This window comes from Sarcophilus harrisii, chromosome 1, assembly GCF_902635505.1.
Source record: "Sarcophilus harrisii chromosome 1, mSarHar1.11, whole genome shotgun sequence".
NCBI lineage: Eukaryota > Metazoa > Chordata > Mammalia > Dasyuromorphia > Dasyuridae > Sarcophilus > Sarcophilus harrisii.
Window position 1 is genome coordinate 478,353,759 of NC_045426.1, and position 16,724 is coordinate 478,370,482.

At 34.6% G+C, this 16,724-nt stretch overlaps 1 protein-coding gene across 5 annotated transcripts in view; it reads left to right on the plus strand.

Moving 5' to 3' along the window:
* The window catches only part of NOL4 (nucleolar protein 4), a 473,540-nt gene that overhangs the window by 438,156 nt on the left and 18,660 nt on the right, over positions 1-16,724 (plus strand). For 4 of the 5 annotated variants that reach the window (XM_031946460.1, XM_031946461.1, XM_031946462.1 and 1 more), the window contains one exon: positions 14,434-14,614. The exons of the other annotated variant lie outside the window; for it this stretch is intronic. In XM_031946460.1, the coding sequence (XP_031802320.1) occupies positions 14,434-14,614 (181 nt within the window). The remainder of the gene's footprint in view (positions 1-14,433; positions 14,615-16,724) is intronic. 5 annotated transcript variants of the gene reach the window in all.

Consider the following 16,724-nt stretch of genomic DNA (forward strand, 5'->3'; position numbering starts at 1 on the left):
TAATTTATTTGAGATCAGAATTGCTACCCCTGCTTTTTATACTTCAGCTGAAGCATAATAATTTCTGTTCCAGCCTTTTATCTTTACTCTGCATGTGTCTATGTCAAATGTGTTTCTTGTAAACAACATAGTGTAGAATTCTGTTTTTTAATCCACCCTGCTATTTCCTTCTATTTCTTGGCAAAATTCATCCCATTCACATTCACAGTTATGATTACCAGCTCTGCATTTCTCTCCATCCTATTTTCTCCCCTGAACATACTTTTGTTCTTTTTTCACTCTGTCCCTTGGTTAGTAATATTTTATTTTTAATCCACCCTTCTCTCTATCATCTGCCCTATCTTGTATCACCTTTTCCCCTTTCCCTTATCCCTTTTTCCTAGTGTTTCTGCCCTCCTTTTTAGTTAACCTTCACTTTTATTTCCTCTTTCTCTTCCTATTTCTTTATAGGGTAAAATAAGTTTCTATACCCCAGTGAATGATTAAGTTCCCTCTTTGAGCCAAAACTGATGAGATCAACCTTCAAACAATGCTCATTCCCCCTCCCTTCTTTCCCTCTATTGTAATAGGTCTTTTGTGCCTCTTTATGTGATCTAATTTGTCCCATTATACTTCCCCTTTCCTCTTTTCCCAGGACAATCCCTTTTCTATCTCTTAATATCTTTTTCTTTGATATTCATCACATCAGAGTCCATTCACAATCATACCCTACATGTGATGCCCCCTCTTAACTACCCCAATAACAGATACAGTCAAGAGTTCCCATCTAGTAAATAGTTTAACTTTTAAATTATATATATATATATAATATATACATATATATATATAATTTTCCCATTTACCTTTCTATGCTTCTATTGACTCCAGTGCTTGAAAAATCAAATTTTCTGTTTAGTACCAGTTTTTTCAATAGAAATGATTGAAAGTCTCTTGCTTCATTGAACATTCATCTCCTCCCCTAAAGGATGGCTCAGTCTAGCCAGGTAGTTAACTCTTGTTTGTAACCCCAGTTTCTTTGCCTTCAAAATATGGTGTTCCAGATTCTCCTTTCTATATTGTAGAAGCTGCCAGATCCTGGGTAATCCTGACTGTTGCTCTTTGATACTTGAATTGCTTTAGTCAGGCAACTTCCCTTGAGATTATAGTTCTAGAGTTGTACAACAATGTTTCTTGGGGTTTTCTTTGAGGAATACCTTTCCAGAGGTGACTGATGGATTTTTTCCAATGACTGTTCTCCCTTTGTTTCTAGCATATCAAGACAGTTTTTCATGATGATCTTTTGAGTGTTATCCAGGCTTTTTTTGGTCATGGCCTTCAGGAAGACCAAAAATTTTTAAATTTTCTCTCCTGGATCTCTTTTCCAGGTTGGCTATTTTTCCAATGATACATTTTATATTTTCTTCCATTTTTTCATTCTTTTTAATTTGAATGATTCTTGATGTCTCTTACATTTGCTCCATTCTAGTTTTTTATATGTGATTTTCTTGTTAGTTTTTATATCTCTTTTTCAAGGTGTTGTTTTCTTCAGTGGATTTTTTTTTTTCATTTGGCCAATTGTATTTTTTAAGGAATTGCCTTTCCTTTTCCAAGCTCTTGACTGACTGTCTCTTGCAGACCTCTCATTTCTTTTGTAATTTTTTTCTTCTACCTCTCTTATTTGCCTTTTAAAGTCTTTTATGAACACTTTCAAGAAGCCTCTTTGGACTTGACCTCAATTCATATCATTCTTTAAAATTTCCTCTGTGGACATTTTGCTCTCATCTGAGTTGGTCTTTGTCACCATAGTAAGCTTTCTGTGGTCAAGGTTCTTTTCTCTTGCTCATTTTCTTTCCTTTTCTTTTGATATTTTGTGACATTTATGGTTGGGCTCTCCTCCTGGGGTAAAGGGGGGTCTATCTCAAGCTTCCTATGCAGCTCTGAAATATGATTTTGGGCACAGGGATTCCTTGTATTTATAGGAGTTAGTTTTGCCTACTCTTTCCAGGAAACATCCTGGTTTCCCAGAATTTGCCTCCTGAATTGGGGCTAGAGGCTGCCTTACTGGTCTGCTTCTCTACTGAGCCAAGGCCAAGAGTTTCATTTGCTGATCTACTTTGATTAAGACCCTCTCACTGACTTTCCTAGACTCTATCTGAGTTGTGCTGAGCACCCCTTTTGCCCCAGTAAGACTAACCTTTCTTGAAGTTTTTTCCAATCTATCTTGAGCTGGAGAGTGGTTTCATTCTATCAGACTCTGTTCAGAAACTTGGTTTCATTTGGTTTTTGAGATATCTTGATTTTCTCATCCATAAAACGACACATTCCAGATGACATCTGAAATTTATTTGAATATTATGACACATGACATGATGCTTTTTCAATAAGTATTTATTGATTATCTATATGTACATAGCACAGTCCTAATTTCAAAGATGGAATGAGGAAAGAAGGAAAGAAAGATAGAAAAAGAAAAAGAAAGAAAGAGAAGGGAGGAAGGAAGGAAGGAAGGAAGGAAGGAAGGAAGGAAGGAAGGGAGGGAGGAAGAGAGGAAGGAGGGAGGGGGAGGGAGGGAAGAAGAGAGGAAAGGAGAGAGGGAAGGAGGGAGGGAGGAAGAAAGAAAGGGAGGGAGGGAGAGAGGGAAAGAGGAAGGGAGGAAGGGAAAAAAAGAAGAAAAAAGAACAATTCTAGCTATTACGAAGCATACAACATAGTAGGAGACATATCATGGCAGAGTAAGTTCAAAAAAACCTACATTCAAATTCTGACTCTACTACCAGTTAGTCATATAAGCAACTTAATCTCTCCTGGGCTCAGTTCACTCAACTAAATAAAGATAAAACTTGAACTAAAACTATGGGTTTTCATGAAAAAAAATTTATAAATTGAAAAATTGTTATTTTTGAGAGAGTTTGACATATACACAACTAATTATAACACAAAATATTATGTAATGATAATATATGTAAAATCCACAGAAACAAAGTGAGTCAAAGTACGAATTAGAATTTTTGAGGTGGAAATAGAGGGAGGTATGAAAGATGAGCATGGCAGTCCCATGTGAATAAATGCATGGAGTCATGAAAGTAGTATTCAGAACTATCAAACTAGAAAGGTTATGATGACATCAAAGTAAAAAGGGGCTAAAAAACTGATTTACATGTTTAAAAATAGTTTCACCTAATCAGTGTTTGTTTTTTTGTTTTTTTGTTTTGTTTTGTTTTTTACTGCCTCACTTCATAATATTTTTTAAATTTCTAGATTTGTTTCTTAAGGTAAGTGGCAGAGCCATGGATGGCCAATATATATAAATATTTTTTTCCAACCAACCATTGGGAATAAGCGAAATTTGAACTCACTGTGGAAAATTGCACTCACTGTGATTATAATTGTTGCATTCCTTTTAAAATTTTATGACTTCTCTCCTGCTAATCAAAATGCTTTACTGCTCCCCCTTTGGGAGTTAAATGCATTCCTACTTATACTCTGTTTTAATGCCTTTATCCTCTTGAGTTGTTATCTAATGTCAAATTTTTATTGGTTTAGGATATGCTTAATATTCTGGAATGCAAATGGAAGAGTCCAGCGGGAAACTGAAATTAAAGCTCAGAAAAGAGATAGTCTTGGAGTCATTTGTATAGAGATGATACATGGAACTGGGACTCATAGTCATATATGCTCTTTCTTAGTGGAAATTTATAACATAATGCTTGTTTACTTAGTTATGGTAAAAATGGCTACTGGGCCTTAGAGTTCACGGGGCATGCAATCATTCTGGAAAATTAGGTGGAAATATGATGATATATAGTGCCTTATGTCAAATAGATGGATTTGTATTTTATCCTCAAGGTAATAACACAGTTTGTTAAATAGTGGAGTGGCCTGGTCAGATAACTCTAAGGTTATTTTGGCAACTTTGTAGAGCATGGTTTAAAAGCAGAGAAACTGGATAGAAAAAAAAAAACAATTAAGAGGTTATTGCAATACTTCGAGAGAAATGAAGATGAGTGCCTGAAGAAGAGTAGTAATAGTAAAGTGAATGGAAATAAGATAGGAGAGATAGAAATTGGGAAAGAGGGAGTGAGCAAAAATGAAGAGACCGTGATGAATCCTAGCTTTTGAACCTGAATGACTAGAATGGAGTTCTCTCAGTAGAAATAAGGAAGTTATGAGGAGGGAGTAAGCTTCAGGGCAAGGGGAATTTTGAGTTCTGTTATAAGCACCCTGAATATGAGATTTTTATTGGACATCAAGGTGGAAATGTTCAACAGACAGTTGAAGATTTGAGAATAAGTACAAAAGAAAGATGAGGCTTAGATGTGTGGATTGCATAGAGATAATTATAAAATATCTGATGTGATCAGATAGAAAGGGAAGAGGAAGGGTCCAAAAAATCTTGAAAACTATTAGTCAATTGATGGAAGAGTGCAATCTGTATCAGTAGAAGGAATATCCATGATGAGGAAATTCTACATACCTAAAGTATTATGTAACTTGAAATTATATTAAATTAAGTATTCATAATTATCTATTGAAAAATTCTTCATCATGGATTCCATATTATTGTGACAAACACTGACTGTATGAATTGGCCAATCAGTGAGCAATTCAAGAGGAAAGGAAAGTTATCTGTAGCAATGAAAAACATAGTCATACTTTTGAAAAAAATTAAAAACCCAAGGTTAAAAAATAAAAAATGGATAGTTTTTTTGTTAAACTTGGAAAATATATTTCCTAGACTGATAATAATGTGTCCCAATATGAAATTAATGTTCAAACTTTCTGAATCAAATTTTTGAACTTCACTATTTTCTTGAAACAACTCTTAATTAGATGAACTAGTCATGCTCCAAAGTTGTTTTGAGCATATGCAAATACTATTTCATTTTCATATTGGACATTTTTGGTTTTAGGAAATTGAAAGGAAAAGTTTTACTTAGAAAGATTATGGTGAACCATTAATGTTATATATAAATCGATCTGAAGAGTTATCAGGCACAATATGAAATTGGATTTATTTATTATACCATGTAACTTTTCATACGAAACTTATCTGTGCCTTATGAGGATAAGTTTTACTTACATTGTTGCTCTGGATAGTTTTTGTTTTGTTTTAAGCCCAGTTGAATTTTACATTTATATTGCTAGATAAAAATGACAGAATAATTGCCTTTTCTATGTTCTGATTCTCAACTGATTTGTAACCTCTGAAAACACTGATCCAATCATCCTATGTGAAATTCTCCCCTTTGATCTTTTTTTGCTCTCCTCTTTGCTCCGCTCTTCTCCTCCACTCTTCTCCCTTCCCCTTTCCTCCCCTTTCCTTTCCTGTCCTCTCCTCTTCATCTCTCCTTTCCTCCTCTGTCCTTTCCTTTCCTCTTCCTCCTCCTCCTCCTCCTCCTCCTACTCTTCCTCCTCCTCTTCCTCCTCCTCCTCCTCCTCCTCCTCCTCCTCCTCCTCCTCCTGCTCTTCCTCCTCTTCTTCTTCTTCTTCTTCTTCTTCTTCTTCTTCTTCTTCTTCTTCTTCTTCTTCTTCTTCTTCTTCTTCTTCTTCTTCTTCTTCTCTCTCTCTCTCTCCCCACCTCCCCAATTTTTGTAAATTTTCTCCTAATTGATAGCATTTAAAATTTCATTGCCATAGACAATTTCTTTTCATCCTGCCATAGACAATTGGTCACCAGGTCATTTCTCCTTTTACAGATTTTTTTGCATGGAACATCAATCAATATTCAATAAATAATTTTAAATGTTTTCTATGTACCAGGTACAATGCTAAATACTAGGATCACAAATTCAGGGAATGAAATAATCCTTACTCCCCAGTAACTGAAATTTTACTGGGGAGCCACCAGTACATATAAAAATATGTGTGGTATTAATTTACAATGAACATATACCAATGTATACAAATAATTCAACACAAGATACTGTGGGAAGGAGATGCATATTAACAGTTAGGAGGAATCAGTAAAGGATTCATTCAAAAAAATGTCACCTGAGCTGCATCTTAAAGGAAGGAAAAAAAATATGAAGAAACAATAAGAAAGGAGGACATTCTAGACATTGGAAAAGGAGGTAGAGAGTCCTGAATGAGGAACACATAAAAAGCCACTTTGCTTGGCTAGCAGAGTATTGGGCCGCGGGGATGAGGGTGGGGGAAAGGAGTGATATCTACTTCCTAGGTCAGACTAGAACGATAGATTGGGTCCTGGTGAGGCAACAGCCAGCATTGAAGTTAGTTGAATGTCACTTCAGTCTTGCATTGACCTTCTGATTGGTCTCATTGCTTCTTCAGGAAGATAGAGATAAGGAGCAAAAGGAGTCTAGGCATGAGGTCAGTCATTAAAAATTGCTTGAGTCAAGAGATGGAATATCTTGAGCAAGGAAAAAGAGGTCAGTCTCATTGAATCACCACATATGAAGGGGATTCAGGTATAGGAAGACTGAAAAGATAAGGACTTTAAAAGACAAATTCCCCAAGAACAATCATGTGACATATTATCATGGATTCCATATATTGTTATATATGTTACATGCATCCCACACAGTGCTTCCTTAATACCAGTCTAGATTATTTTAACTGCCCAAGAACCAGCTTAGTACTTAGATTTCACTCAATAAATATCAATTGAATATCAGTTAAGCACTTTGACTTGATCATTTTTTCTTTTGAACTCATGATAAAGAACTGGTATGAATAAATTTTGGCTAATCAATATCTTGGTGTTTGACATGAGCATAATGTAAATCTCTGCTCCTAAGATTCTATTCTTTGGGGATAGCAACTATTTTGTTCTTTTCATTGTTATTTTCTCTTCATGTACAATGCCAATCTCAGAGTTTGGCTTGTTTTAGGCACTTAAAATATATTGGGTAAATTGTTGACATGAATTCTCTGATTATGTATCCGGATTGGAGCCCATCAGAAAAATATGTGTGTGTGAAATAAATGATACACATTATATATGTATATATGTATGTATTTCTTTGCATGATACTAATTTCATTTAAATCTCATCACTAGGCTGCCCAAAATAAACTACAATATGGCTTTCCTTTAATATATAATCTTAATGGATATATATATATATATATATATATATTCATCTTTAGGAAAAAGACAGAGAATATATTTTGTGAATTTCTTAATCACCTTTAGAGCCAGCAATTGGACAGAATAAACAAAGTACTTCAAATTGTGTAAATGAATTGTGGAGAAGGGAGGAATGAATTGAAGATTCTAGTGTTCCAAGCACTACCTCCATTCACAATGAGTGTAGGTAGGCAGGTCATTTTTGTTCCCCTGGCACAAAGAGATGTTGTAAGGTTGTTATTTTTCTCAGACATTCCTTATGGAAGCTGAGTACTTGTTATCAAATGGATATAAAGAATCTATTTAACTATGCTATATTGATGTTTTCCATTTGTTTAAACATGAAATAAAGAGCTGTCTCTGATCAAGTCTATATTAATAAAGTAAAATATAACTAAAGCAGTAACATAGATAATTCAAGTAAAAATGCTGCTCTTTGCTGAGATCTGTCTTACACACACACACACACACACACACACACACACAGAGAGTAATAGCAAGAGATTAAGAAATTTTAAATGCAAACTTGCCTCAGGAATATTGTAGGTTCAGTTCCAGACCACTGCAATAAAGTGAATCACAAATTTTTTTTTTAGTTTCCTAGTATATATAAAATTTGTGTTTACACAAGACTATTGTATATTAAGTGGAAAATATTATTGTATCTAAAATGTATGTATTTTTAAAGTATTTTCTTGCTAAAAGTGAAAATCATCATCTAAACCTTTAGCACATCATAAATCTTTTTGCTTGTGAAGGATTTTACCTCAATGTTGAAGGCTGCTAAATGATTAGGATGATGGTTGCCAAAAGTTGAGGTGGTTGTAGCAATTTTTTAATACAACAATGAAGTCTGCCTCATCAACTAACCCTTCCTTTCACTTGAACACTAGAGACCATTGTAAAGGCTTACCAATTAGCTTAATGTTAATATTATTTTCTCTTGGGGAATAGTGGGGAATACTGAGGAGAGGGAGAAAGAAACAGGGGAACTACCATTTGGTGAAGCAGTCAGACACACACACTTTATTAAGTTCACTGTCTTAAATGGGCATGGTTAATTGTTCTCCAAAACAATTACAATAGTAACATAAAAGATCACTAATTGCAGATTATTATGAAAATGAAAAATATTGAAATATTGCAGGAATTATAAAAATGTGACACAGAGACATGATGTGAACACATCCTGTTAGAAAAATGGCACCATAGAACTACTCAGTGCAGTGTTCCCACAAACCTTCAACTTGTTTAAACAAAAAAAGGATGTGTAAATATTAAAGAAAGTTGCCCAAGAGAAGGATTATAGTAAGTAATAATTCTACAAGAACCCACTAGTTCTTGTCAAGGAAAAGCCTGTTTACATGAAAACCCCGAGATTTCTGCTTAATTACAACATTTTTAAAGTGCAACCTTTCAACAATAAAAAAAATCCTCAAAATATTCTTGAATTTTAATTACCAAAACCCTCAGTTTAAATAGTTCAAGATATTTCTAGTATTAGCCCAAGATGAATAGTGCCCTACACACACACATACACACACACACACACGTATATATAAATACACATTATATTAAATATATAGTAGAATAAGCCTATTTTCCCCTGTCTTTGCATTAACTAAAATTAATTTTAACTTGTGTTTCATTTCCCAATTACATGACAAAACTAAACAAAAGCAGTATTTGAGGATGGGGAAGAAGGATTGTGGAAGATAGGCATTTCATATTTTAGTTTCCTAGTTGTCTTCTTGTCTTCCATCATTAATCATCATACCTATCCAGGGTTAATTTGTGGGGAAAGCAATGAGGGGTTGGGAGAGCTACATTTGAGTACTGTTCTGCCCAGATTGTTTAATCTTTGGCAAATTATAACTTCTTGGAGTCTCAGTTTCCTCAGCTGTAAAATGAAGATAGCAATATTTATGCCATTTACCTAACCAGATGCTTATGAAGATTAATAATATAAAGCAAATGAAATACCTTATACTAGTAAATCATATCATAAATGTGCACTATTTACTTAGCTTCAAGAAACTGGTTCAAATTATAATTTTTATATAGCAGTCATATGTCTCTATAACTATATATGGAAGTTTATACTGTAAATAACTCCTCTCCAAATCTACCCCAGGTAACACTTAAAAAGATAGTATATGAAGAATGTTTTGCTTTGACATAGAACTTTTCCATTGTTCTTTTTGGTATGCTGAAATTACTGATGAGGTGAAAAACATGAAGGAAAGAAGGAAGGAAGGAAGGAAGGAAGGAAGGAAGGAAGGAAGGAAGGAAGGAAGGAAGGAAGGAAGGAAAGAAAGAGGGAGGGAGAAAGGAAAGGAGGGAGGGAGAGAGCAAAGAAGGAAAGGAGAAAGGAGGAAGGGAGGAAGTAAAGGAAGGGAAGGAGAGAAGAAAGGAAAGAAGGAGGGAGAGAGGGTAATAGGGAGGAAAGAAGGAAAAGAAGGAAGGAAGGAAAACAAGTAGGAAGAAAGGAGAGCAGGGAAGAAAGAAGGGGAAGGAAGGAAGGAAGGAGGGAGGGGAGAAAAGAGGTAAGGAGGGAGGGAGGGAGGGAAGGAGGAAAGGAAGAAGGAAAAAAGGGAGGTAAAAGGGAGGGAAGGAGGAAGGGAAAGAAAGAAAAGGAGAGGGGGAGGACAAGGGAGGAGAAAAGGAAGAAAGAAGAGGAAGGGAGGAGAAGGGAAGAAAGAGGAAAGAAGGATGGAAGGAAAGTTGAATTTATTGAATACTCACTATGTGCAATGTGCTAAGCACTATAATAAAAGATGAAATCACAGAAGATAGATTAGTGATGAAGCAGCTAATGTTATCAGAAAATAATACTTGTGGAACATTTGTCATACTTTGGTTTAAAAACAGAAACAACAAAAGCCATATTTCTTAAAAGGTAAAAATGGAATGAATGAGATTCTTTTCTATATAACACTGTTTATTTGAGTATTTCTGAGGGATGTATTATAATATAGAAAATGACAGTATATAACTTGGAAGCCAAAGCTGTACGGCCAAACCAATTTACTCTCCCTCTGGGCACAAACTCTAAGTTGAATAGAGAACAATGAGAGCATTGGAGTAGCCTGTGCCAACTCAACCCATTTTCAGTCAGAACCCTGCTATAAATAATTGTCCATGCTGTTACATTTCTTCATTCATTCTTTAATAGAAGACAAGTTTTTTTTTTCCTTTGATGTATATCAAAATGGTATTAAGCAATTTGTCTAAAATGTAACTATAGAAGTCACCTTAAGTTTATTTAGTCTGTCGTGTCTCTTTTAGTCAATGATCCTTCTAAATATAAACATTGTGTGTTTTCCAGCTGAGTATGTCTTGGTGGCCAGCTGCATCACATGTTTGTCATTTTATGACTACTTTTTTATTTTTCATAGTATAAAAATTGAATCAGAAAGGGACGGGAGTATGGGTATGTCTGTGTGTTTGTGTGTGTGTGTGTGTGTGTGTGTGTGTGTGTGTGTGTGTGTGCATATTTTCTGTTCAAATGAATGAAAAGTCATTACAGTGACAAGCATTGAAGTTTGTATCCATAAGTTGCATATTATCTTTATACCAATTCAAGAAACAAAAACATCAGGTCAGGGAACATTGGAAGCTAATGATTGTTGAAACTTGCTGGCCAAGCTAAAAGTGACTCCAAGGGATATTAATTGGTTTTTGTCATTAAGGCGGGGAAAAGTGATACTCCTATGTAACTGATAATAAGGAACATGACAGCTTCTTTATTTGTTAGAATTTTCATATGGTGTATAATGGAACATATAGTGGACTTTAACGGCTTCCAGTAACATCAATAATGCAAATCTATGTTTGAATACAAATGAATGCCTACAAGGCCTGTTTTGGTTATTAATGGTATTAATTATCAGACTGTTCAATGTTGTTACTGTTGTGTTTGGAGCAATACTTAATAATAAAAGGCCAGAGGCAAATCTCATGGAAAAAAGCAAACTTAATAACAGAGATTAATTCTACTATACAAAGAATTCAAGAGAATATTTACTGGTGAAAATCCAGCCTACATTTTAACTCATTAGGAAGACACTCTTCCAGTGAATACAGTCTGTGAGTACAACTTGCTTTCTTTTCCCACCAAAAAGAAATGGCTCTGGTGTATTTCCAGACAGTAGCTAGTTTCCTAATACTAGAAACAAAAGGCTATCATAAATGGTCATTATTTAAAAAGATCTTGTAGCTGGAAGTCCATCCACCCTAAAGAAGAAGCTGTTGTTCCTGAACAGTATTTTAATGACCTTAGAATTGGTTTAAAATTCATCCTACTCAAATTTGTCTTCAAGGATTTATTGGCTATTTAACCACAGTGACATAGAAAGTGGAGATATTATGCATGACCTGATTTGGTCCTCTGTGGATATCTCTTTTGTGGTGAAAATAGTCCAGAACAGCTTCACAGAGGATCAGCATAAAGTGAGGGAGGCTGTCAAAATCTTTCCTATATTCTCTTCTAGTATTTGATTGTAGAAATTGACACTAAGCTATTGTGGCAGGTGACATATGGGGTACCAGCCCATCTGGTTGGCCAGGTTTATTGCCATCATGGCAGGTAAAGCTGTCATTCATAATCAAGTTGACTACAGCTGCCAGTGGATGCTGTGTTTTTGTGCCATTCATGCCAGCTGTAGCAGTTTTCACTGATTTTAAAATTGAACTACTTTCAATCTGAATCCTCCCCTTAGCCCTTTTTTCCATTGGAAATAACCAGGAGCTCAGTACTCCTTGGAACATAATGGTGAAAGCTCCTCATGTTGTACAACTCTCTCTACCATTAACAAGAGTGCAGCCCATCAAGGAAATGAAATGTAGATTAAATATCTCATGTCTATTTTAATAGAAAAAAAATATTTTTTTGTAAACAGAACCTCTGATCTGCCCCATTAAATTCAATAAATGAAAGAATTGTAGATTGGAAAAGATATTAGAGGCCATGGAGTGTAGCCCTGTCATTTTAAAGAAACAGGAACATAGAGTTCAACTAACTTACTTGGGGGTCATCACAAGAAGAAGAGTCAAGATATGAAGTCATGTATTGATTCCCAAGTCTAATAATTTTTCCACTTATAAAGCACTTTCTCCATAATACCTTTGTGATATAAGTTGTTTGATAAGACCAGTCTTAAAGATTAGAAAAATAAGGTTTGGTAAAAACAGAGTGATTTGACTATGAACAGATAGCTATTAAGTATCAGAGCTAAAGCTTGAATAAAGAGCTCTTAATTCCAGGATTGTCACTCTATCCTTTCTTTAGATAGTGAAAATCTCAAGTCTACCTCAAGAGAAATGTGAAAGCTGGGAACTATCTTGGAACCAGAAACTATCATGGAGTTTGAGCTCTCCATTAAGGATCTATCCTCAACACTGGATGAGGAAAAGAAAGGGAAAGGAATAAACATTTTTATATTATCTATTATGCACTAGACACTGTGCTAAGCCCTTTTTAGAAACAGTATCTCATTTGATCCTCACAACAATCTTGGGGACTATTATTTGCTCATTTTATAATTGAGATAACTGGGGACAAACAAGGGCTAACTGACTTGCCCAGAATCATATAGCTAGGAAGTGTCTAAAAATTAGATTTTTAACTCAGATCCTCCTGACTCAAGGCACAATATTCTATCCACTGGCCTACCAGCTGTTCTACTAATAATGTCAGAAGTGTGGACTCTTTGGTCAGAGACAGCTATTCCCATTATCAGTTAAAAATATTGTTGCCCAAGACCCAAAAGTCTTTTTTTTTTTTTCGGTCATGGTCCTTGTTGGCAATCTACTAAAGTCTATCTATGGCTACCTTTTAAAAACAATATTTGTTGACTATAGTAACAATTGAACAAATGCTAAATTTCAGTTAGAAATTAGTGACAATAAGGATATATTTTTTTTTTCCTGTCCAAATTCATAAACTCCTTGAAATCTAATAACTGACCATCCTTTTGACTTCCAGGTTAAAACCCTTAAGAATAGAATTCATTTTTATGACACTTAAAGCTCAAGGATTAGATTCATCAGTTGAACATTTTGTGGCTTATTTGCCTTTGATCCATTTCCCTTTTTAATTTCAGAATCTCATTTTGGTACCCTAAAAATGTGCTACTTTAACCATAAATCCTAGTTTCCAATTAGACACCTCACCAAGTAAATGAAAAGGGTCCCCCCCATGAGTGGAAACCCCTCATGCTAAATAACAAGTATTTTTTATGAAAACAGTAATATTATATTTAACATCTACTGGTCATCCTGCCATCTAGGGGAGGGGGTGGGGGGGTAAGAGGTGAAAAATTGGAACAAGAGGTTTGGCAATTGTTAATGCTGTAAAGTTACCCATGTATATATCCTGTAAATAAAAGGCTATTAAATAAAAAAAAAAAAAAGAAAACAGTAATATTAAAATAGGAATTTTTTTAGTGTTGAGGTGATTCCTGATTTGGGGGAATTTAAACACAGAAATGTTAAATAGCTGGGAATGATTTGTCTTTCACAGGTCAGAATCAAGGTATAGTACAATTAAAATTCTACAGTACAATATTCTTTGGATCTACTTTTGTCCTGTGAAAGATTGGGGGTCATTCCCAAAATGACAGTATCGCTGCATTCTCAGAGCTCTATTATTTCATGTTTACTCTCTAAGCATTTAGGGCCACAAAAATGAGTTTTAAAGTTGCTTGTTCCGTTAAACATGTGCCATAAAGTTAATGGGCTGCAAAATTCTTCAGATTATGACTAAAAAAGCTCATCAGAATTCACCAGTGATTTGTTTTATACTGTCTCTGCAGTCATAAAACAAGTTAGAAGCAAAAAAAGCTACCACATGCAGGAGTCAAATAAAGTCAGATATGCCCTGTAGATTAGATCCTTTTGCATTTCCATGTCAATGGAGAAAATTCGCTGTCTCAGTTTCTCAATCTGAAAAGATGTCAAGTTTATTGCCAATTTTGCCATCTCATTTCTCTGTGACTTGACAGGGTCTCTGGGCAAAAAGATTGTAGCCAGTTCTCCAAGTACCAATGCAACACTTTAAAAAGACTTCTAGAGATGATTTGGAAGAACTGTTCTTTTTTGTCTTTTTCTTTTATTGTTATTTACTTTTGTTTGGAAAGACTATAAAGTGCTGTGTCACCATTCCAGGTAGATCTTCCACCTTGTTGGACTCCTTGGCAAGAGGCATTCAAAAACAAGTATTTAGGTTGAATATCCACCATCACCCTTTTTTATTCCCTCCCAATAGCAGCACTTGCAGAAATGTAGGTAACAGTAAGAAAAGTCCTGTTCCAAGTAAAATATAACAATGATTTGACACCCTATAATGAAACATTGTCTTTTCAGGACGAGTCTGCTTCAGCTGACAAACAATATAAACAAGAGGCGGCCCAGGTCACTTATTCAACATCAGCTGTTTCTAGCACACAGGAGGTGTTGTATATCAATGGAAACGGGACCTACAGTTACCATAGTTACAGAGGGTTAGGAGGAGGACTGCTAAATCTGAATGATGCTTCTAGTAGTGGTGAGTTCTTATTACAGATTGTGTATGTATGTCCAGTTGGGGGTGGCATCTGTTTGAAATTGGAGAGAGAAGAGAGAATATACAGAAGTTCCCAAATACATATTCCTATAAATGTGCTTTTTTTCCTTACTGTTCCTCAAAATGGCAAAATCATTGTGCAATTGTAGGATTACACATATCTCAAAAAAATAAAATCTCACTAAGTAAATAAAAAAATTCCCTTAGGAGTGGAAACTCCTGTTCCTAAATAACTTTTTTTTTTATGAAAACAGTAATATTAAACTAGGGATTTAAAAAAAATAAAACTGTTGAGGTGACTACTGATTGGGGGGAATTTAAGCACAGAAATGTTAAATAGCTTACTCAAGGACACAAAGACATTAAAACATATGAAAAAAAAATATGAGAACCAAAAGTCTTAGATATCAGCAATAGAAAATCTAAGTAAGAATTTTGTTGATGATCATGGAACCTAGAGATATTTAAGAGGCAAGCCTGGTAGCTACTTTTCTTAGCATCAAAAGGTTAGAGATTTCCTGAACATCATAACTTCCCCATAACCTACTATGGATTCACAATTCTTGAATTCTGTTGTGTTGCTTGAATCTATTTTCATCTTTTAACCATAAAATCTGTTATGTTATGGAAACACAAAGTTGGTTATCCACTGTAAAAAGTATTCTTCCTTTACTTCATCTTGACTCTCATTCTTTTGCATTCCAAAAGATCCATAGTTCTGTTATTCTGAAATTTGTAAATATGCATCATTTTACACTCTTTAGTCAATCAGTGCCAGATTTAAGGTCTTCTGGCTTCCATTCCTATGGTATTCGGCTCTTAACTTTGCTTTAAAATTTGCCAAAAACCTCTTAGCCTAATTTCATGATTACAAGCTGCCCTGCATTTTTTAGCCTGTATCTTCATGTTATTTCCTCCCTGGAATATTAATGAGGATGTTTGGGGGAGATGGTTGTGAAATTATTGACTATGGTCCATTGGTAAACCACTATAAGGATTAATAAGATTTAGAGTTCAAAGGGACCTGAGAAGCCATCTACTTCATTTTACAGATGAGAAAATGGAGGCTTTATAAGAATAGCTTGCCCAAGCTTCCACATGTAGTAAGTGCAAATTTTAATATAGAAACATTCTCTAAGTTATGATGTACTAAAATCATATGATACTTTAATATATTTTATGAGATAGTACAGGACCTCATATTTTAAAAAATTATCTCATATGTATTACTAAATTCTTTCCTAAAATATTAGTCTGCTGTGTGTATAATTGACTTTATCATTATTGCTTTACATAGCAGCCATGTGATAGGACTTCAAATTCAAAGGTGAGGGATCTGAGACAGAGAAACAAAGGTGGTTCAACAAAACTATAGCTGAACCAAGATTATAATAAATGCCCTGTCCTAGGCTCAGATTGATAAATCTTTATGTCTCAAATTAAAAGAAATTTTTTATGAATAAACTGAATTGTTCCATAATTCATCTTATAATTACAGAGCACTGTGAGTAGAAGGAGGGGGGGATGATAGCAAGTGAATATTTTGGTGATCATTACAATTCCCTCAGTTAAAAACAATTACATGTGAAACTGTAATAGGGTTTTTGGTTCTTTATTATTATTATTATTGTTATTAATGCAAAAAGAGGTGTGTGTTGTATATGTGTCTTTTCCTGCCCAGACTGCTGAGAATGTAATAGGACTATTAATTTTTTTATTATCTTTTTTATGTATTCATTTTAAACCATCATGTAATAAGACAATAGCTTTAGTTAAGGAAATGGTTTATAAGTAAAATAAATATTTTTAAAGTGTGATCTAATAATCTATGTTAACTTTTTAATTTTAGAATCACTAGAGCCTAACATAATTAAATCTTATGTGGTAGATATGAAGTACAGGCCACACTCTGTTCTCTTTAAATTTCATATGTGAAAAGTCTGGTATGGGTTTCAAAAGAACTGGCTTGTGATATTTCAGTTTAGAAATGGATAATGTCTTAGAGATTGTTTGTGGATGTGCCTGGTGATGCTATGATAAGTCAAACTTTATCATTTTAAATGAATAGCTGAACATGATATTTTAATGGACT